Source organism: Ictidomys tridecemlineatus, chromosome 4 (genome assembly GCF_052094955.1).
Source record: "Ictidomys tridecemlineatus isolate mIctTri1 chromosome 4, mIctTri1.hap1, whole genome shotgun sequence".
Lineage (NCBI taxonomy): Eukaryota > Metazoa > Chordata > Mammalia > Rodentia > Sciuridae > Ictidomys > Ictidomys tridecemlineatus.
In genome coordinates, this window is record NC_135480.1 from 113,417,094 (window position 1) to 113,439,675 (window position 22,582).

The window sequence follows — 22,582 nt, forward strand, 5'->3', positions numbered from 1 at the left end:
AGAGTTTTTCTTGTCAAGCCCTTCTTAACCTGGTGATACCTATCCATGTGCTGGGAAAATCCTCAAGCCAGGCAGGTTTTTTTTCGTTCCTACTCTGGAATTCATCAGGATGACTTGCTGCCTGTTCCTGGTATTTGCTCTAGAGGTCCCGGTGGGGATGTAGTTTCTGATGGTTTTTCATTTCATTCAGATACCTTCATGCTCCCTCTTTTTTCTTTCTCATAAAGAGTTTTAAAATCTTTATTGAATTCAGCATGCTTTCAGAGCTTCTACTCTGAAAGTTGCTGTACTTGGAAAAGACTGTTATTTCAATCAGTTAAAAAGGTGAAAGAGAGTGAGCTTTAGTAACTTTGGTACAAAAACTTTACCAAGGAAAGATTTAGTAATAAAAATTATTGCTTTGCAAAACTATTCAAACTAAGAATCAATACAATTTCCGTAATTGGGGCCCTTTAAAGATCTCACAGAATACAGAGGTGGCAACCTCTATCCAAAGGCTCAAATAAATAGTCTTCTGAGATACCTTGGAATGGAAGGTCTGTGAAATCCGTGTGGCTTTGGGGAAATTGCAGAGGAGAAAATTCTGTTTGTGTCCTAGGGGGAGGGTTTGATGGCTGGAGGGCTTTGAAGGTCTAGAGCATCAGGTTTCTAGTGGTTATGTTTATGTCTGAGGCAAGTTGATGTGCTAGCTTCATGAATTGTAGTGATTTTGCTCTGAGCCCTTTGTGTCTTTAGAAGTAAACCTCTAGACATGCTGTCTTTTTCCCCTTTTGTTCCCATGGAGGGTGGAGGCACACTGTGTTTTGCATTATGTGTATTCTCCCCAGTGATAGAAACCATCCTCAACTCATGAGCCTGCAGACATGTGTCCCTGATAATGATATGCATTTAGCACAAAGGACTTGAATTCTCCTTCACTGAATTTTTTAGTTCCTTGGAGAATGTGATCTGTCTGCTCTTTAAACTTATTTGGGACTCAGATATTCTTCACATGATTTTATTCTAGGTTTATTAAAGGGAGCAAAGAAGATTCTTCTGATGGAAAAACTTCGGAGTGACTGGCTAATCTGTAGTAATATTTTTATTAGTCACATTATTTTTTTTAGTATTTATTTTTTAGTTGTAGTTGGACACAATATCTTTATTTTATTTTTATGTGGTGCTGAGGATCGAACCCAGGGCCTCACACATGCTCTGCAAGTGTTCTACTGCTGAGTCACAATCCAAGCCCTAGTCAGAATGATTAAAATGACACAGTTCTGGAAATTGGGTGAATTTGTTTCCAAGGTAAAAATTAGTTGTATTTTGGCATTTGTCATGATAAACAAGTTACACATTATTCCTCCCTGGTTTGGGAAATCTTGAATGAATTGGGCTAACACATAATTCCAGAGGTGTTTCTTAAGAAGTTAGCCAAGTGAACTTGCTCCCTTCTCAGTTCTTTCTCTTAGAGATTAAACTCCATTATACTTACACTTACTTGCCTGGTGCTAGTAAGAGATTATGTGTGAACAACAGTGAGGTGAGGGGTTGTCCATTCCAATGGGCTTATGTTTGGACAGATGCCCAGAAAGGCCCTTTGGTCAGTGTCATGAGTCCAATAAGACCAAGGTATCTTCACTTCCATGGAAGGTGTCCTTCTAAACTACAGAAACTTAGTTTTACTTTTACCCCAATTATCCCCTAATAATTGGGGATGGGTGTAAGAGTCCTTCAGTGATATTGAAAACTCAAAAATTATATCTAGAGTGAGTTGGGCTTTCTCTACCCAGTCTATATTTAAAGACTGTTTAGCCAGTTTCCCGAAGTAAGTTAGGATCTAAAGATTGCCAAAAGAGTAAAACTAAGTAAATTCCTCAAAAATGTATACATTTGTGGAAGTGCTTCTACAGGGTCTAATTTCATGCTGGTCCCTATTCAGACACCATTAGTTGATGATCAGTAAGGTGGCTGTTTTTTAAAAAATGGTTTTCAGGTTTCACATTATGAAGGGAAGACATAAAAGCAGCTTCTCTTTTTCTGCCCTGCAGTACAGAGTGGATGCCTCATGAGTGACGAAAATACCAGGGGACTGAGCTACCAATAAATTGGTGAATTAGCATGGACTGACATGGTTGATGAATATTGTGTAAAGAATATTGCCCACTGTAATCTAACAAAGTGAAGACTTGGCAGACAGTAGCACCCTGTACTTGTAGTAAGGCATGACACAAATTGAGTCCATCTTGCAGGTCCTGAGCTTGGTTTTCTTCCTAAAGCACTGTGCAGTTTTAACACTGCATCTGACTGATCCCTGACCCTCAAAGCAAACTCCTTCTGTAATTTTGTTTCAGTTCCTCCAACTCCTCTGCCAACCAATGATGTTGATGTATATTTTGAGACCTCTGCGGATGATAATGAGCATGCTCGCTTCCAGAAGGCTAAGGAACAATTGGAAATTCGGCACCGCAACCGAATGGACAGGGTAAACTTAGGCAATTCTGTTATTCTTCATGGTGCTTGGCAGTTAAGTAGCATGGGGGCTTGGGTTTTTTTTGGGGGGGGGGGCTTGTTTTGTTTTCTTTATCTGAGAATTCAACTTCAGTCAAAGAAAGAGACACCATCTTTCTAGAATGTTGTGTAATGGGTAAGGAATAGTGAGGTTCCAGAGTATCAGGGGAACTCCCTGCTGGATGGGTGAGTCCTTGCCTACCCTGTCACCATAAGGATATAGTTGCTGTATGACATGTTGCAGACACTGCAGAGCTCTTCCTGTAGCTATTACTCACTTGTTGCTTTTCTTTGCCATCACTGGCTTTAAATACCACTGCCTGTGGAAGGTTCTGAAGTCTCAGAGACTTTCGTTTCCTTAACAGCATTCTAAGTTCAGAGCAGTGAGAGCCCAGAGTATAGCTTCCTCCTGAATGCACTTAGTACTGAGAAGAGATTGACACAGGAAAATCTTGCTTGGCCTGAGCTCTCCCTCCAATACCTGTACCTCACCTGCATTGAGCATTACCATATAGGAAATGCTCATTATGTTCTCCATAGCAGTTCTGAGAAATAGGTATTAAACTCAATTTTTTTTAAATAACTTTTTATTTTGTGTGGTGCTGAGGACCGAAGCCAGTGCCCCACGCATGCCAGGTGAGTGCTCTGCCTCTGAACCCCAGCCCCAGCCCTAACCTCAATTTTTTAGGCAAGTAGACTAAGGCACAGAGACTTTTAAAGTAACTAATTGAAGGTTATATAACAAGGTGGTCATGGAATTGAGGCTCCATCTGGGGACAGTTGAGGCCTACAACCTTCTGAGGCAGCAGCAACCCTGAATTCTTAAGGGAGCACATGATGCAGTTTCCTTTTGCTCAGTTTCCGACACTAGATTCAGTGCCTGGCAGTATTTTTAGAAAATGGGGAAGTTGTTTCAGAGGATTGTTCTCTGGTGAAGTGTTTTTAACCTTTGTAGGTAAAGAAAGAGTGGGAAGAGGCAGAGCTTCAAGCCAAGAACCTCCCCAAGGCAGAGAGGCAGACCCTTATTCAGGTAAGATGCCTTCTCCAAGAATAAAGCATCCACCTACCAGTTAAAAATATGGTCAAAGCCAAACTCCTAGGAAATTTAAATTTGGCACCTCTTTTTATTCAGGGGCTTAAGTTACAAGGAAGTAACCTATTTTTCTCTTTTCACCTCTAGTATTACTCGCCTACAGTAGAAGGAAACCAAACCCCCTCCCAGAGTATACTTAATTCATGCCAGAAAGTAACCTCAGCTTAGTTGCCACTTGTTAGTCTGCTTTCCTGGCAAAAGTTCTCTGTCATCTTTGTTCTTGGGCTATGACTTGTTTTTCAGCAGTACTGATTTATTGGCAGACTGAAAAGTCAAAAAGCAGAAAACAATGATATAAGTTCATCTCTAATTTTGTAAAAATACAGCCTTAAAATCATAGTAGTTAACTATATTCCCCTTCAATAAAAGAAAGTTGCTAGGAATAGGGACAGCAATTTATAGGACTGCTGTAGTTTTGGAAAACAAACATATATATATATATATATATATACACACACACACACACACACACACACACACACACACACACTTTTTTTTTTTTTTTTTTTTTTTTGCTGCAGGGGTGGCGGGGCAGGCACAGTGTGCTAGGGATTGAATTTAGGGCCTTACTTGAGCTAAACACACTCTGCCATTGAGCTATACCCTAGACTCTGACTACATTTTAAATTAGTTCATTTCTTACTAACTTTTTCTTCTTGTGATGTTAGTTCTTTTCTGGAAGACCTTTGCTTTCTTATCAATGACTTAGAAAAATCTTAAGAGTTACAAGCCAGTGCATCTTATGCAAGGAAATTAAATTCAGCAGCCTTAAATTGTACCTCTAAACCTGGCTAGATATCTCATAGATAACTTGCCCTTCACAACTTTAAGGCATGATTCAGCATAACTTACCACATTATTGTATTATGTTTGAAAGTATATTTACTACTGCTTGCCAATTTCAGGGTTTGGAAGTTAGTCCCTTGCTTAACATGGAAAAAACCATTGATTGATTGATTGATTGATTGATTGATTTAGGACTGAAAATTGGTGCAGCCATTTTTTTTTATTGGTTGTTCAAAACATTACAATGCTCTGGACATATCATATTTCATACATTTGATTCAAGTGGGTTATGAACTCCCATATTTACCACGTATACAGATTGCAGATTCACATTGGTTACACATTCACGTTTATACATATTGCCATACTAGTGTCTGTTGTATTTTGCTACCTTTCCTATCCCCTTCCTATCTCCCCTCCCCTCCCCTCCCCTCCCCTCCCCTCTCTTTACTCCATCTACTGTAATTCATTTCTCTCTCTCGTTTTTTTTCCCCCTTTCCCCTCACATCCTCTTATATGTAATTTTGTATAACAATGAGGGTCTCCTTCCATTTCCATGCAATTCCCCTTCTCTCTCCCATTCCCTCCCACCTCTCGTCCCTGTTTAATGGTAATCTTCTTCTCATGCTCTTCCTCCCTGCTCTGTTTTGAGTTGCCTTCCTTATATCAAAGAAGACATTTGGCATTTGTTTTTTAGGGATTGGCTAGCTTCACTTAGCAAAATCTGCTCTAATGCCATCAATTTCCCTGCAAATGCCATGATTTTGTTAGTTTTTAGTGCTGAGTAATATTCCATTGTGTATAAATGCCACTTTTTTAATCCATTCATCTATTGAAGGGCATCTAGGTTGGTTCCACTGTATATTTATTTTTTGTGGTGCAGGGAATCAAACCCAGGGCCTTGTGCATGCTAGGAAAGCTCTCCACCACTAAGATACCCTGTCAGCCTGGTGTTATTCCTTTATTGCAGTGTACACTGAAAAATACAGATATTGAGCTTGAGTTTGCAGTGCTAGTAATTTCAGTTACAGAAATGCTAGGAGTCCCTCTAACATTGAGATTTAACTTACTTTTTTAGTTAAGGAAGTATTTATCATGGTAGAACTCAGAAGCATATCTTGATCTTACCCTCACTTTACTCTCTGAACCTGTTACTGTCTTGCATAGACACTGGGCATGGAGAAACGTGTGAGCCTAAGGGCATTTGCTTAGACTTCTTCCAAGTATTGCAAATTAAATGTTATTCCTTCTTTCACGGGTTAGCACTTCCAAGCTATGGTTAAAGCATTAGAGAAGGAAGCAGCTAGTGAGAAGCAGCAGCTGGTGGAAACCCACCTGGCCCGTGTGGAAGCCATGCTGAACGACCGTCGACGGATGGCTCTAGAGAATTACCTGGCTGCCCTGCAGTCTGACCCGCCTCGGGTGAGTTGTAGTCAGAGCAGAATCACTCTTGAGTTGTCTTCTCAGTGTTATTCACCTTAAAATGATGCCAGTTTATGTCACAGGTTGGTAAAATTTACATATTTCTGACAAGTTTTGGCAGTGCTGATGGTAAAGAAAAAAGATTAGGATAGAAAAGGTATTATGTAGAAAAGCATAACCTCAGGATATTGTTTAAGAATTAACACAATTTATGCATTTTCTGTCGTAGCCTTATTTTCAAAGAATAAAAATTTGCTTTCTATGAATGAAGGCTTTTGGACCAGTTCCATTCAAAAAGAAAAGGTTGAAGTAATTTATATTGAAACTCTTGGGTGAGCAATCTCAACCTTTTTTTTTTAGTCTCTTAATTCTAACCTGCCTTGCTTTTGGGAAATGGGAAGTATTGGAAGGATATTTGTATCCTTTCTGAGTGAGTTGGTATACTCTTCTCTTTAGGGTGACATAGGAGACCTCCTAACTTATAACTCAGATGTCAAGAGGTTTAGCCAAGAAAGAAGACTATTAGAGGGAGGACTGTGGGCTGGAGATTCTGGGAAATACTATTTTTTACAGATTTAATGCAATGCTGGAACTTAGTTTGGTATTTCACCTAGAAAGAGTTTCTTGTTACTTGGTAGGCTAAAGCTTTCAGAGTTACAGCTTTCATTCTTGTTCATAGCTAAGCTTTACATTCCTTTTTTTTTTTTTTAATGTATTTTATTTATTTTTAGGTGGTGCTGAGGATTGAACCCAGTGCCTCACATGTGCTAGGCAAAGCACTGTACCACTGAGCCATAACCCCAATCCCATAAGCTTAACATTCTTAAGTGAATTTTTCACACTTTGTTTCCTACCTGTTTTTAATTCTTGAATCTCTGGATATTAAAACAACTATTCTCTCTTGTAGCCTCATCGCATTCTCCAGGCTTTGCGGCGTTATGTCCGTGCTGAGAATAAAGATCGCCTGCATACCATTCGTCATTACCAGCATGTGTTGGCTGTTGATCCAGAAAAGGCAGCCCAGATGAAATCCCAGGTATGCCAGACACAAATGACTGCCTTGAGAATATTTTCCTTGGGGACATAGGCCTTGACTGATGGTAGGATAGCATTCTAGTTGTGTTTATTGTTTGTTCTTAGAAAATGATTTTTGATTTCCAAAGACATTCAGTACATGCATTGGTTGTTGTTGTAGCACTCTTAAAAATATCTTTTCCAGGGGCTGTGGCTCAGTAGTAGAGCACTTGCCTTGCACATGTGAGGCACTGGGTTCAATCCTCAGCACCACATATAAAATATATAAAGGTATTGTGTCCATCTACAACTAAAAAAAAAAAAAAAATTAAAGTATTTTCCATACCTTATACTAAGTACTTTGTATTTAAAGTTTCTGAAGGTTTAGAAATGCATGATTGTATTGAAAATATAATCAATTTCTAAATTGGTTTTTCTATCAGTTTATTTCTGATTTAGGATATTACCAGAATTAATATTTGAAACCCCTTTCTAGACAAATATATTAAGCAGATCTTAAAAGTTGTTCTTGGGCTAGCAGTGTAGCTCACTGATAAAGTACTTGCCTAGCATGTGCAAAGGTTCCATCTCTTAATACCACAAAAATATTTTTAAAAGAGTCTTCTGTGCATTTAGTTTTTTTTTTTTTTTTTTAGACATGTTTACATTCCTGGGTTTTGTTCCATAGTGAGTCCAGCTTTACTTTACAGTTATCTGTAGAGACTTGTTTCTGGTTCCTCTTTCTCATTTTGGTATTATCCATATATCAACTTGTTTTTACTTTTCATATATTCCAAGAAAATGATTTCGCCTATAAGAGAGGTTTATTTTAAGCTAGGAAGTCTAGCAGCACAGCCTCTTCGTTTTCCTAGATGGCCTTGTAATAACATCACTGATCTTATTTCCTTCCATATTTTAAATATAATGCTGTGCATACATAGAATACAGTTACAGCATGGGTCCCTCCGAACTTTTTCTGTATGTTATGGTCATAATCTGCCTAGAGGTATTAGGAATATATAAGCTGAGTTTTGTTCCACTTGTTGGTGAGAAGTTGTATCACCATCTACATGCCAAAATCTTTCATATCATCTGACAGTACAAAGTTATACCACCTAAGTACTCTTGAGCGTCTTTCAGCTAGTATGAAATTAATTTTATTAATTATAAAGGTGAATAATCATATTTAAATATACAGAGTTTACATTAGAATTTGGGTGTTTGGGGGAATAGAAGAACTCAGACTCTTGAAAAGTGGGAATGTAGGAAGGAGATGGATCTAGGACCTTGGGAAGTATATGATATGGGTTTGTTAAAGGCTTTGCTTCATATCAGATGGAGTAGAAAAGAGGGAGAAAAGGCACAGTAGTACAGGAGTACTCTGAGAAGAAAGGTAGAGAAATGCATTTTGTTGGATTGAGTTAGATGCATTTTGTTGGACTAGGTTAGGCTTCTTGGGTCCTACTGATTTTTTAATACAGAATGTAATTTTCCAAACTTTTTGTTTAAAATTAGATTGTTATGCTCTATTTTCTATTAAAAAAAATAGCCTATTTTGTGTGGTGAGAATAGAAAGGGGTGTTTCAATCCATATATTGAATTAATAATTGGACAACATTTGCAAGTGAGAACAAAGTCCCATATCAAGTAGAGTGGGAAGTAGAATCCTCCCATTGTAGAACATCTTGGCTGGGGTGTGGGTAGATCCAGCTTTCCTGGATCCTATTTACTGTCCACTTTGAACTTGTCATTCTGTCAAAGTGTAGCCAAGTATCTGAATGCTAGAAAAACCCAAGATCTAAAATGCTTTTCTGATTTTGGATTTTTTTGGACTTTAAAGTATTTTTCATGTACATATGGGATGTCCAAATATCCTGGAATAGGACTCAAGTGTAAACCTGAAATTTATTTGTTTCATGTACACTTTATATGCATAGCCTGAAAGTAATGTTATGCAGTATTTTTAGTGTACCTGTGTTTTGAATACAACCTTCATATGAAGTCAACTGTGAATTTTCCACTTGTGGCATTATGTCAGCACTCAAAATGTGTCAGTTTTTAGAGCATTTATGCTTTTGGATTTTTAAATCAGCGGTTCTCAACCTAAGAAACTTCTGCCTGAATATGAGTGAGATGATGCTTTTACCCCCTTATTGCTCTATAATTCAAGAGATACTATAAAGGTGCTAATTTCCAGTATTCCACCCTGAGGCTCTTGTCCTGCTGTGGGTATATGAACTTCCTCTCAGATGGTTTCTTAGTTCATCTGAGTAAGTATAAACAGCGTCAACACTTGCTGAGGCTTTAAGTGGTACATTTCAGTTCCATTTGCCCTTTTTCTCTAAGGTACTCACTCTTATGCTTTCCCATCAATTTACTTGAATGACAGAATGGCAAATATAAAATTAAATTGCTTTCATCCTTGCTTTTAAAGATCAGAGACCCATCAGTCTTCAATAAAAGCATCTTTACATTTAACTTTTTTTCATTTTGACCCTACATCTTAATGGTTTCAAGCCCATATAATTAATGCATTGGCTTTGAGCACCCTCTTTAGGCAAAGCGAGTAACTGCAAGTCTGACTGGGCTTAGCTTAGAGTAGGAGCTTGTGTGAGCAACAAGAGTATGCCTCACTGTATCCTTAAGGTGAACTTTATCCCAGGTCACCATTCAGCTCCACCCTGAATGACTTTTTTGTTGTTGGATAAACAATCTTGAAACTTGTACATTCAGAAAGGATAGTAAACTAAGTGAGCTATAGTCAATAACTTCCTTTAACAGTTCCTTAAAATCAGTTTTTTTAGGGATGGGGATGCAATTCAGTGCTAGATTCCTTGCGTAGCAAGCATGAGGGCCTAGATTTGATCTCTAGTACTAAAAAAAAATCAGCATGCATTATTTTAAAGAATAGTGATTTAGTTAAATAGGAATTAACTAATTCTATTCTTTACCATCATAATCATCTTTCCCCCAGTGTTGGGGATTAAACCCTGTGAAGTTCCTACCACTGAGCCATATCCTCAGCCTTTTTTATTTATTTATTTTCTGAGACAGTGTCTTGCAAAATTGCTCAGGGTGACCTCAAACTTGAGATCTTCCTGCCTTAGTCTGCCAAGTCACTGGGATTAGAAGTGTGTGCCACCAACTCTCCTGGTTACCATAATAATTATGTTAAGTATTTGCTTCACTAAGCAAAAGCCATAAATGGTCTTCCCACATATCTACTTTTTAGATATGTGAGATCAATGATAAAAATTAACTGACACTTTCCCTTTTTCATTCAGCTCTACCTTTTTGAACATCCATCACTGTAAAAAGTGGGGCTCTTTAACTCTGTGTAGTTGGTGATAAGTGCCTTGTATGAAAATCAAGCCAGTAACTGGCTAGCAAATATTTTTAAACTAAAGTTTCTTTTAATTTGGAGTCTTCCTGTAGATATATTCTTATGTCATCTAGTGGTATTATAATGTTGCCTGAACATATTCTTATACTTTAGCTGTTGGTAAATATGGTATGGAGAGTAATACATTTCCTCTGAGGAACTGTCCTGTTGGACTGTATAAAGAATGCACCTTTTGCTTGGCATGGTGGTGCACACCTGTAATCCCAGTGGCTTGGGAGGCTGAGGCAGGAGGATCGTGAGACCCTGTCTCTAAATACAATATAAAAAAGGACTGGGGATGTGGCTCAGTGGCTGAATGCCCTGGAGTTCAATCCCTAGTACCAAAAAAAAAAAGGTACCTTTTGAACTTGTCTTTCTGTGTGTGTGTATATGTCTTTCTGCCTTCATGTTCCTTTCTGGCCTGGTTGTTTTCAGTGATAAGACCTCTCCATCGTAACTGTGCTTCCAGGTAATGACACACCTTCACGTGATTGAAGAAAGAAGGAACCAAAGCCTCTCTCTGCTCTACAAAGTTCCTTATGTAGCACAAGAAATTCAAGAGGAAATTGGTGGGTACTTGATGAGTGTGTCAAGGGCAAGTTGGGACTTCTTGCTGAGTGAGGCTCAGGCACCATGGCTGAACAAGATGAGAGAAATAGGAGTCAGCAAGGCCAGTGGAGTAGGACATTATCTCACTATAGCTTCAGGGGTCTGGAAGACTGGAGCTCACATAGTAAGGTCAAGGAGTCCCCAAGGACAGATGTCCTGGAGGGGAGCCTGGAGTTCCATTGATCTTGTTAGCGGAAGAAGAAAATCCAGGGTGTGAAATTACAGGGGCCTTGGAAATTTCCTTTTACTATCCACCCCATCCTCTCGCTGCCACTATCGCCTTAATTGTTGATATATTCAGCAGTTCAAGGTACTCTGTTTTATACACATTCCCACCTTCTCTCTCTATTTAACAAGTTTTATCATGTCTACTGTGTGTTCCAGAGTACAATGGTAGAGTTTCTATTACAGTAGGAGAGAAACAGGCAGCAAAATGGAATGAAATACTAACCAAGTGTCAGATGGTTATAAATGCTAAGTAGAACTTTAGAAGCAGGATGTAATAGTGGGGAGTGACTTTAGGTCAGGATTGCTGCTTCAGGGGAAAATAACTAGATATCTAAATAAGCACAAGCTGTCTATGCAAAGATCACAAGGGAAAACATATTGTTTGCAGTGGGAATGATGAATATCAAAGCCTAAAATTTAAGTCAGTGCATTCAAGTAGATCAGTGTGGCTAGATCATAATAAGGGGAAGTGAGGCCTGGGAAATAGACAGGGTCCAGAGTATGAAGCAATTTGAGTAAAATCAAGGCATTTGGATTTATTTAAGATTTTAATAGGAAACTTTTAGAGGGCTTTAACCTAGGGAGTAACTGGATATGGATTATGCTTTTTTTAAAAAAGAACATGAATTTAAAAATATATATATATATTGGGCTGGGGTTGTAGCTCAGTGGTAAAACACTTGCCTAGCATGCATGAGGCACTGGGTTCGATCCTCAGCACCACATAAAAATAAACAAATAAAATAAAGGTATTGTGTCCATCTACAACTAAAAATAAAAATAAGAATTAAAAAAAATTTACTTGACTGCCATGTGGAGAGCTAATTAAACTTGGAAATCAGATAGGAAATGTTTATGAAAATCCAGGAGAGAGATGGTGGTAGTGTGTGCTGAGATGATGGGAGATATTTTTAGGGTATTCCAGAGAAGGGTGAAGGGATATGCTGAGAGTTAGATGTGGGGTGAGGAAGAACATCAAGAATAACGTACGGGTGTTAAAGTAGTTATGTGGATGGATGGTAGTATTAGTGTTCACTGAGGTGGGGAAGAAAATCTAGAATTCTCTTTGTACAGGTTAAAATAGAAAGTGCTCTTGTATGTTAAGAGAATATCTAGGGCTGGGGATATGGCTCAAGTGGTAGCATGCTCGCCTAGCATGCGTGCGGCCCGGGTTCGATCCTCAGCACTACATACAAGCAAAGATGTTGTGTCCGCCGAAAACTAAAAAATAAATAGTAAAATAATTAAAAAAGAGAGAGAATATCTAAGGTAGATGAGGCAGTTGACAGTTTGGGCAATAGCTATGGAAGCCATGATGCATGGATTTTTTTTTTTTTTAACTGACATTGGCAAAATAGGTCAAAGGGTATGAAATTATGGCTGCATGTACAGTGTAAACACTGTAGTTAATATTATTGTATGCTGAAAATTTGCCAGGAAAGTAGATTTTAGGCATTCTTACCAATAAAAAGTAAGATGATGAGTGTATAATTAGTAATCATTATTAGTAATCATTTCACTATGTATATCAAAACATGTTGTACATCATAAATTATACAATTAAAACATCATAAATTGTACAATTAACAACCCAAAACTAGCTTTGGAGGAGAGCATATAACCAGATCGTGGAAACAGTATGACTCTGATAATGGGTTCCTTGCTGAAGCTCTGCTGTGTTACAGAGTTGGGGAAGGTGTTTCTGGGAGTTGAGTGGTCATCTGCGTTGTAAGCTGGTGGGACACTGTGGATCATGAGCTCTGAAATGACAAGCATTAGCCTTTTTCAGACTGCTGGTCCTGTACATAGATACTAGGTCTTTGTGAAAACTGCATCTCTATTTCCTGCTGTGTCTGTCTTTGTCAGATGAACTTCTTCAGGAACAGCGAGCAGACATGGACCAGTTCACTGCCTCCATCTCAGAGAGCACTATGGACGTCCGGGTGAGCTCTGAGGAGAGTGACGAGATCCCACCGTTCCACCCCTTCCATCCCTTCCCATCCTTACCTGAGAATGAAGGTGCGTATGGTCCTCAGTGCACTTCTTGATCCATGGGTCTGGGAGAAAGAAATTAGAAAAGTGGAGTCCATGTTTTCAAACTGAGTTGAGCTGGGGAGGTTGTATTACTGGTAAGAGTTGGGAAGACAAGACTCCCACACCACCTGCTGTGTGTGGGTACTGTTCTAGGTCTTGCCAACTAATTGGCTTCAGTATCACCATGAAGTCAAGAATACTCCTCTGTTGGGCCTGGGGATATATAGCTTAGTTGGTAGAGTGCTTGCCTTGCATGCACAAGGCCCTGGCTTATCCCCACCTCCACCCCCCCCAAAAAAAAAAAAACCCTTTTGATTGCTTCAAGCCCACTGCTCTTCATGCTGATGTGATACCCCTCACATGTGGGAGTCACTTGGCAAGTGAGATATCACCTTTATATTTTACTGTGGTTTTTTTTTTTTTTTTTTTTTGTTAGTCTTGGGAGATAGATAGGGGAGGGGTTAAGGAGGTGCCTGAACTGACTCAGGGTCATATCTCCAGTGTGGTAGGGTAAGAAGCTATGTCATCTGGCTCCTAGTCAGGAATGCTTTCCTTTATTCCCTTGCTGGTTTTCAATGTCTAAAAGTATCTCTAAAAACCTTGAGTCTGCACCAGAAATAAACAAGCTGCAGAGACCATGCCCTGAGACCAGTATATATAATCAGATTCTGATTACTGCTGCTGCTAATGGTGATGGTAATGATAAAAATGGCCCACAGCTATGGAACTGTGATTACATGCCAACTTTAGTTAAGCATTTGGCTTGGATGCTTTCATTCAATCCTCAGAGTAATCCTCTAAGGTAGGTACTGTGAGTATCCCCCTTTGAGGATTCCAAGGTTTAAAAGTTAAGTACTTGTCCCCGGGGTCATGTAGCTTATAGGTGGAGAGTCAGGATTTGAACCCCAACTGACAATGCCCTGTAGTCACTGGGGTACAGTCACATGACTGTATAGTGCTGGAACAGAGGTCTGGGGAAGGTGTCGAATTGAATGGTATGTGTTCAGTCAGCTTAGCCTTTAGAAATGCCTTCTACACTACTCATTGAACAACACAAACTCAATAGTTGGCCCTTTAATAACAAAACAGGAACTGTGAAAATAGTGGGTAAAGATATGTTACCCCATTTTTAATACTTATCTTAATTTTACAATCTCAAACCTGTGGGGCTATTGGGTGGTCATATATGAACAACTTTTTTATGCTTGTTTGAGGTTGGGGCATCTTGGACATTAGTTCAGCTGGGACCTTGTCTCCTTACAAGCAAACCACAATCAATACTAACTTCAATTTTTGCTGTTTTCGAAGAATAATTTCATGTACTAAACTAATTTCAGAAATTCCCTCAAAAGGCACAAGTCAGATTACTACTTTTTGTCTCTTCAAGGATACCTTTTAATGATTTGCTGTGGATCTTACTGCTGTTAGTTTATGGGATATTTTGGAATGGTTTTTAAGGAAAAAATGCCTATTGTTGACACTGTAGAGAAATTCTAAGACAGAAATTCTGAAAGAAGCCATTTTCTTTCTTAATCTCCTTTTGTGCTGTTTTGTTTTTTATTGTTTTCCTTTCTGCTAGACACTCAGCCGGAGTTGTACCATCCAATGAAAAAAGGTTGGTTTGTCAAAGATGTTCCCTTTAAGACCTTCATTCCTTTTCACTTCTCCAGCGTCTTGGAAGTTTCATTTTCTGTTTCATGCCATCATCTGATCTTTTCCACCTCATTTCTTCAGCCATGGCTGTGAGAGGAGCCAGAGTAGCTCTACTTCCATGTGAGCTGGGCCAGCTTTCCTACACTCAAAATCTAGTGTCAGTGGTATTGGTTACTGAATGGCCATCTTAAAGCTTTCCTTCTAAAGTAACCAAAACAGATGTTTTCCTGAATCATTTTAATCTGGGTAGGTTTTTAAAAATAGCTTCTGTTTAAACAGGTTGGTTGTTGAGTTCTAATATATGTAAGAATTTGCATAATTTACAGTCAGGTTTTTGGTTTTTGGTTTTCCCTCATTTCTTTTCTTTTTTTGCTGTTCCCACCTATATCTTTTTCCCTTCTATTTTACTGTCTCTGCCCTGTGTTCTACTCATCTTATATCCCTGAATTGTAGCATTTCTCAAATGTGAGAAGCTGATAGGTGCAACAAGTGGAGACAGGTGAACAAACCCTTGCTGTAGTAATCTGTAGTTTTGAAGACAGTTCAGGAAAGCAATGTGCTGAATGCCTTGACCCTCCAGTCTTGTTTGATGGTTCAGACCTCCCTGTAGGGCAGATTTTGAGCTCTATTTTCTAGATTAGGCAATTTGAAGAAGTTACTGAGATTGCCATGACTTGCAAGTCTTGAATGTAAAAAGTAGAAGACCTGGGATCTGTACCCAGTCTCTTGGCTCAGAGCCCATGTGGTTTCTGTTGCCTAGGTTCCCATTCTCAGTTGTTGAATTCCCTGGGTAGTTGGGCAGTCCACTCTTTGAAGTCACTGAGAATACTTCAAGTTTTTTATGAGCCCACTCTTTTGGCTTTGCCAGTCTGATTATGGATGGACCAAACAGTGTTCCCTGGCTGAGAATTTGGTATTCTGATTTATACCACAATTCACTCTTAGAACATAAAAGTGATTTTAATCTTATGAAAATGCTTTACTATGTTCAACTGGGGTATGTCTCTTTTTGGAGATCACTGGTAACATTCCTCTCAACAGCACATCTTAGATGTTTATAGATAAAGATGAATTTTCTAGACACTAAACTGGCTTTTGCCTTTGTACTTAAACTGTTATGAGTTGCAACAATTTAACCATTAACTTTTGGTCCCTTGAAGTCCCTTGTTTATGTACTTTATAAAACCAAAGTGGTTTGGGTTCATATTTACAAAATGTGGGTTTTACCAGCAAGAAAGTATTATAACAGGGAGCTGAGCATGTGGCTCAGTGGTAATGCACTCACCTAGCATGTGTGAGGCCCTGAGTTCAAACCCCAGCACCTTGTCGCCCCAAAAAAAGGTATTAAAATATGTGGATTGGTAGTAGGTCTTTGTGTGAGTTGGTTCAGAACCACATTTTTTTGAATTGGATTCTGCCTTTGCAAGATTCTGAGGAGAGGGAACAAGATAGATGAGCTCAGAATTAGATTTGTTGGGCTGGGTCCTTGCTCAGGTAACTCCCTTCTTTCTCAAATAGTTGAGGCACAGTATTATTGCTTTCAGGTGAAAGGTTTAGAAAAAAGTAATCATTTGTAGCTGCTATGATATATAATGTTAATGAATTCACTAACCTTCAAGTTCAGCAGATTAGGTAGTGTTAATTTCTGCTATTGTTCTGTGTTAAGAATGATTCTAGTTGTGAGCTAGAAAGCTTTGTTTTATTGCTGGGAGCTGTGATTCACATCTGTATTCCCAGCTACTTGGGAGGCTGAAGGAGGATCACAATTTTAAGGCCAACTTTGGCAACTTAAGAGCCTCTCAAAATTTAAAAAAAAAAAAAAAGTGGGAGGAGGGGAACTGAAATTGTAACTTAGTGGTAAAATGTTCCCAGGTTCCATCCCTAGTACCACTAAAAATAAACAAAAAAACCCTTAGCTTTCTGGCTAGACTTGTCTGCCTTTAACAAGCCCAGAAATAGCACCATGGTGCATAAACTCACATTGGAATTTTATTCACTTGCAGAGAATTACCAATGAATGTTGAGTATGCTGTCAGGTTGGTCTGTTTATAATAAGTCACAGATGTGTATAGAACTATAGGTATAATTAATAAGAAACTTGCGATAACTAGAAATCATGTGCTTTGGAACTATACAAAGAGGTTTGCCCTCTTTCAGCCTCCCTCTGTCTGTGCTGGGTCAGTCATGCTATGTATTTGGATGCTATCATTTCAAGTGCCATTGATTCAGCAGTGTCTGACCTTGGAAAGAGAAGAGTTACTATTGTTCCTTGTAGAGAAAGGCATTTTCCCACCCTGGTGTTAGAATTCTCCCTGTTGATGGAATGCTTTGTTCCTGTTCATTCTGTATGTATCATTTAGGATGTGATCATCTAGGATCTAGACTCTGAGAAGGAATACAACCTATGGGAGAGACAAAAGGACACTGATAATTACAAAGTGTGTGGTTTTAAATGTTATAACCTGTGTGTATCCGCAAGAGGAGCTGAAGCTTGAAGGACAAATAGTAGAGCTTGAGGTGTCTAGGAGGGTATTTGAGACAGAAAGAACTACCTGTGGAGTAAACTGTCATGCACAAGGCAAACATGCAGATCATTGCTGTGTGATTGTCCTCCTTTGTACATATGGAAAATCCTGGGTGAAGAATCAAGTTGTTGGGATAGCAGGTGCTCAGCAGTGTCACATATGAGGGTACTGCATGTTTTTCTTGCTAGAATGCCTTCAGACTCAATTTTTATCTATTTTAAAATAAACATTCTCCCTGGAGGCTGTATATTTTCTTTTCTTTTTTTTTTTTTCCCAAGTGGAGGACAAGTAAGCTCTCTGTCCTCCTACATTATGCCCATTGGTCCTTGGAAAATACCTCTGTCATTCATCCTTGTAGAGCACAGCACATCCTCAAACATGGGAACGCAGTGGCATATTGCGTCGGAGGTGGGGGAGGCACTTGGTGAGGGGGCTTCCTGGCCCTCAGGCAGAAATTTGCTGTTTCTGTGATATTGGCCCACAGTGGGGCTCCTAGAAACTCAGCTGTGATCTCTCCCCACACAGGGTCCGGAGTAGGAGAGCAGGACGGGGGACTGATTGGTGCAGAAGAGAAAGTGATAAACAGTAAGAATAAAGTGGATGAAAATATGGTGAGCCCATTCTCTCTTCTGCCCAGAACATTTCCTTTTGTGACTCATTAGAATCATTGGTCTGATGTTAGCACTTCATATCCAGTAGGAGATGGAAACTCCAGCTGTCCTCCTAAATTAGCTGTGTCACTTAGCATCTGCAGATGAGAAGGACTAATGAAGTCTTTCACTGTAGTATTTTATCTCTTAATACAGTAGGAAAATAATGTTTGCAACTAAACATATCAATAACACTAGAAGCCATTTTCAAGTGAGTAACAATTTAATAACTTAAAGTTGGGCTTAGTTTTTATACTGCAGAGTTTATACCTCTTTATATTCTTCTGTTTTCTGTCATTTATGTCTCTGGATTATTTTTAACTAAGTTTGATAATTAAACATGGCTTCTTAGTAGTCTTTCCTGAGACATGTATCCACAATAGTTCCCTAAAGAAAAATGCAAGTGGTCAGGCACGGTGGAGCATGCCTGTAATCCCAGTGGCTCCAGAGGCTAAGGCAAGAGGATTGGAGGTTCAAAGCCAGCCTCAGCAACTTAGTAAGACTCTGTTTCAAAATAAAAAGGACTAGGAATGTGGCTCAATGGTTAAAGCACCCCTGATTCAATAGGTAAACATCACCACCACCACCCTCAAAAAAATGCAAGTGAAATCCCTTATTAGACCAGCTCCCACACAGTAATTTTTGTATCCCCATTTGCATTAAGGGGTTGTGACAGAACTGACTGGTTAGTAGGTGTCAAATATATGTCTGCTTTCTACACCAAATGGAGTACAAAAGAAGCAATAATACTTAAAGTAAATTTCCACTCCTACCCACTTGGTAGTTGCTGACGTTTTCATTAATCTTCCAGGTCATTGATGAGACTCTGGATGTTAAGGAAATGATTTTCAATGCCGAGAGAGTTGGAGGCCTTGAGGAAGAACCGGTATGTGGTTAATTCCAGAACCCAATTCTAGATTTCATGTCAATGTTGGCTGTTTCCAGTCTGCTCAGTTCACGTAGAAGAGACTTGTGTTTTAAGCAAATAAGGGCTCTCATACTTTTGGGTAAGAAAACTAAAATGAAAATCTCTAGAGATTGGAAAAGAGGGCATTCTTCCCATTTGGATAGTTAACGTGAAGTAGGATTTTGTTCTGCTCCCTTAGGTTTTAGAAACCCAACTTTAAAGGCTCGTGACCGTCCTTGAATTACCTGTCTCATGGTTTGCAGGTGGTCATTGGACTTTGTTCCCCATCTTCTATATTTTAGGAATCTGTGGGACCTCTGCGGGAGGACTTCAGTCTGAGCAGCAGTGCTCTTATTGGCTTACTGGTCATTGCAGTGGCCATTGCCACAGTCATCGTCATCAGCCTGGTGATGCTGAGGAAGAGGCAATATGGCACCATTAGCCATGGGATTGTGGAGGTGAGGAGCTGTACTTTGTTCTGCCTTGGCCCAAGTTCATGAAGGTTTCCTCTCTGCTTTCCACCTTAGAGTGCCATGAGGGGGCTTGTTAGTAGAATTCAAACATCTTAAATTCTTGAGTAGTGAACACATTGCCATCATCAGTTGCATCACTCACTGGATTATTAGGTCACATTTTGGAAGTTAGCCATAACTGAAATATGTTGATTTCAGCATTAATTTGGGCTCTGATTGTGAATATCAGAAAATTACAAGAACATTTTGTGCTGTGGAGAATAAAAATAATTTTCTGAGTATTTCCTTTGTTCTTCCTGGGGTGCTTAATCATTGAGCTACATCCCAGCCTTTTTATTTTTTATTTTGAGACAGGGTCTCACTAAGTTGCTGAGGCTGGCTCTGAACTTGGGATCCTCATGCCTCAGCCTCCCAAATCACTGGGATTACAGGCTAGCACCACCATGCCCAGCCTTAGCTTTTCCTTTTTTGAGATGTGTTAGATATTTAATGACCAAGGACTGCCACTCATTTTTGGTGGTGGGGGTGGGGGAAATAGAACTTTTTTTTTTTTTTTTTTTTTGGCTGTTCCTGGGAACTGGACCCAGGGCCTAACACATGTTAGATGAATGCTTTACCATGAAACTACACCCTCAGAATTACTCCTCTTTTTTTAGTGGGGGAAAACCAAAAAAGAAACAGAAAATTGAGAGAGAGCCAAAGCAGGCCATTTCTGTTCTGTCTTCTGATTTGTAATTGGAACTGTTTGCCTCTCATTTTTTAATGGATGTGGGAAATGTCCAGCATTTCTTGATTCTAGAATATAAATACAATAAGGACTATAATGTATCCTAAAAAATGAGTTTGTTTGTTTGTTTGTTTGTTTATTTTTGGAGGGGAGAGGTGGCACCAGAGATGCTGGATTGAGCTCAGGGCTTATTAGTTCAAATGCAAGTTTCAATAGTATTTTCTCCTGTTGGAGCCTGGCCTGGCTGTGGAGTTTTAGAATTCAAAAGGACTAGAGACTATCTGGCTCTATTCCTTATTTTATAGCTGAGTGTGACGTGACTTGCCTTCACTGTCCCACATAGTTAAGCAGAACTGAGTTGCTTGGCATTATGGAAATTCAGTAGGCTCTAAGAATTAAGTTTTTAGGACTCTAGTTACAGAAACTGGTATTACTCTTTGACCCCCTTTCTCTTCTCCCTGCATCCTTATCACCAGCTCTCCTTGGTCTCTTCAGTGGAAACAAGATGCTAGGTTGCTTTTGGTCCCCAGGGTATTACAAATAGCAGCAAATAACTCTGGTCTCCTGAGACCCTGCACAGGCCTCTTCAAATATATTACAATGACTTCTAACCTTTTCTTCTAGGTTGACCCAATGCTTACCCCAGAAGAGCGTCACCTGAACAAGATGCAGAACCATGGTTATGAAAACCCAACCTACAAATACCTAGAGCAGATGCAGATTTAAGTAGCAGGAAGCATGTGGCACCCTGAATGAAGGGGTGGTGCAGTGGGCCAGAACAGGTCCCGCATTTTGGACCAATTGCTGACCCCCAGCTGCTGTCAGAAGGTCTCATCTTACATCTTGACCTCCTGGATTGTTTAAGACTCTAAAGTACTACTGTAGAATTGCAATTTCCATTCTTTTAAATGGGTGAAAAATGTTAATATAACAATATATGATATATAAACCTTAAGTAAAATGGAAAAAAAAATCTATTGCAGATATCTGATGGATGTAGTTTTCTTTTTTAAATTAATCAAATCCCACTTCTATTGTATGGTCTCACATGCTCTCTATATAAATGGAAATTGTTGATTTTCAATGATAGACTGTATATGCAGACTGTTTGTTCCAGTTACATTGTGTGTAAGTCAACTCTTTAGGCTCATTCACTGTTCTGATTTTTATTATTTAAAAAAGATAAAAAGGCAGTATTCCCTTTTTAAACTTTCAGAAAGTTGCTGAGAAACTTAGTGGAATAGGAAACTGCAGTTGACCATGAAGCACATCATGATGCCCTTGCTAAATGATTCTGAAGGGTCAGTAGTCTCTTGGAAGCCCAGTGTTTGCAGTCTGGGTGGGAGCCTTGGAGTCTTCATACTAGTTATGTCACCAAGGTGGGGTGTCAAGGCATTTTTGTTCCCGTGTCTTTCGGCAAGCCTAATGCATACAGATGGGGGTGTCCACTGCTGCTTTCCTTCTAAATCCAGTTCTTCCACAGCAACTAGCCTGTAGTTTGTGAAATTGTTTCACTATTTTTAGTTCACTTACTGTAGCTTTTTACTCTTCACTTCCCCTTAAAATTGTGTGCAGATGTGCAGTCTCTTCTTCTTTGGATGTCTCCCTCTAAGGCACTGACCCTTGGCCTCCTTTTGTACTTTCACTTCTGCCTCCTCTCCTGTCATCCAGAGAAGACACTACTATAAGTAGATGAGGGAGGGTCCAGAAGAGAGCATGGGGAATATTTATGTGATAAGAGAATGTTCCGGGTTGTACACAAAACTGGGTCTTTAGACACTGTGGAAAGCTTTGAAGATTTTTTGTTTCTTTCACATGAGTCTTTGTAATGCTTGTATAGTTCATGTTGATGCTCACAGCTTTTCCTTTTTCCCATTTTCAGTTGAAGGTTCTGGTAACCTGTGGTGTATTTTTTTTCCTGGTTTTTTTTTTTTTTGTTGTTTTCTTTCCTCCCTTTGCCCTTATCCATGTCTCTTCCCACTATGCACAGATTAAACTTCACCTACAGACTCCTTAATATGATCTGTGGAGAATGTACAGAGTTTAAACACATCAATAAATACTTTAACTTCCACTGAGACTCCTTGTTTTATTGACTGTGCAAAGTATTGATCTGTTATGATGGTGTTACCCCTCCTACCTTCAGAGATGACGGATGTCTTCTTTCTGTGAAGGATTACTGGGCTGTTCCACAGAGAATGAAATAAGCCAACTTAAGCAAGTCTTGACTCTTGAGCATAAATTCCATTTTCATTCAAAAAATAAGAAATTCTGCCTAGAAATTCTGTCTGGCAAAGTTTATTCGGCTACCGGTACTTTATTAATGACAGAATTTTTGTCTTAATGTTACTAGAAAGAATGAATAGGGCTTATGGCACTAAATTTCCAAAGAAATGTTTGCAGCCCTCATTTCTGAGTTTCTTCAATAACCTGCCACTAGGAGACCTAGTTGAAGGGGGTGTTATTGCCACTAAGACTCATGCTCCCCCAGCCCCCCATACTGGGGATTTAACCCAGTTACATCCCCAGCTCTTTTTATTTTATTTTATTTTGAGATGGGGGGTCTCTCTAAGTTTCTTAGGGCCTCTT

At 39.3% G+C, this 22,582-nt stretch overlaps 1 protein-coding gene across 4 annotated transcripts in view; it reads left to right on the forward strand.

Annotated features, from left to right (window-relative positions):
* Positions 1–22,067, forward strand: part of Aplp2 (amyloid beta precursor like protein 2) — a 72,395-nt gene extending 50,328 nt beyond the window's left edge. For 2 of the 4 annotated variants that reach the window (XM_021730127.3, XM_005330729.5), the window contains 11 exons: positions 2,334–2,464; positions 3,446–3,520; positions 5,633–5,791; positions 6,699–6,827; positions 10,657–10,756; positions 12,891–13,043; positions 14,638–14,673; positions 17,762–17,847; positions 18,698–18,772; positions 19,096–19,251; positions 20,618–22,067. In XM_021730127.3, coding sequence (XP_021585802.2) covers positions 2,334–2,464; positions 3,446–3,520; positions 5,633–5,791; positions 6,699–6,827; positions 10,657–10,756; positions 12,891–13,043; positions 14,638–14,673; positions 17,762–17,847; positions 18,698–18,772; positions 19,096–19,251; positions 20,618–20,719 — 1,202 coding nt within the window. In that variant the 3' untranslated portion in view covers positions 20,720–22,067. The remainder of the gene's footprint in view (positions 1–2,333; positions 2,465–3,445; positions 3,521–5,632; positions 5,792–6,698; positions 6,828–10,656; positions 10,757–12,890; positions 13,044–14,637; positions 14,674–17,761; positions 17,848–18,697; positions 18,773–19,095; positions 19,252–20,617) is intronic. The other 2 variants (XM_013360949.4, XM_005330730.5) reach the window with 1 other exon arrangement.
* Positions 22,068–22,582: the final 515 nt, after the last annotated feature.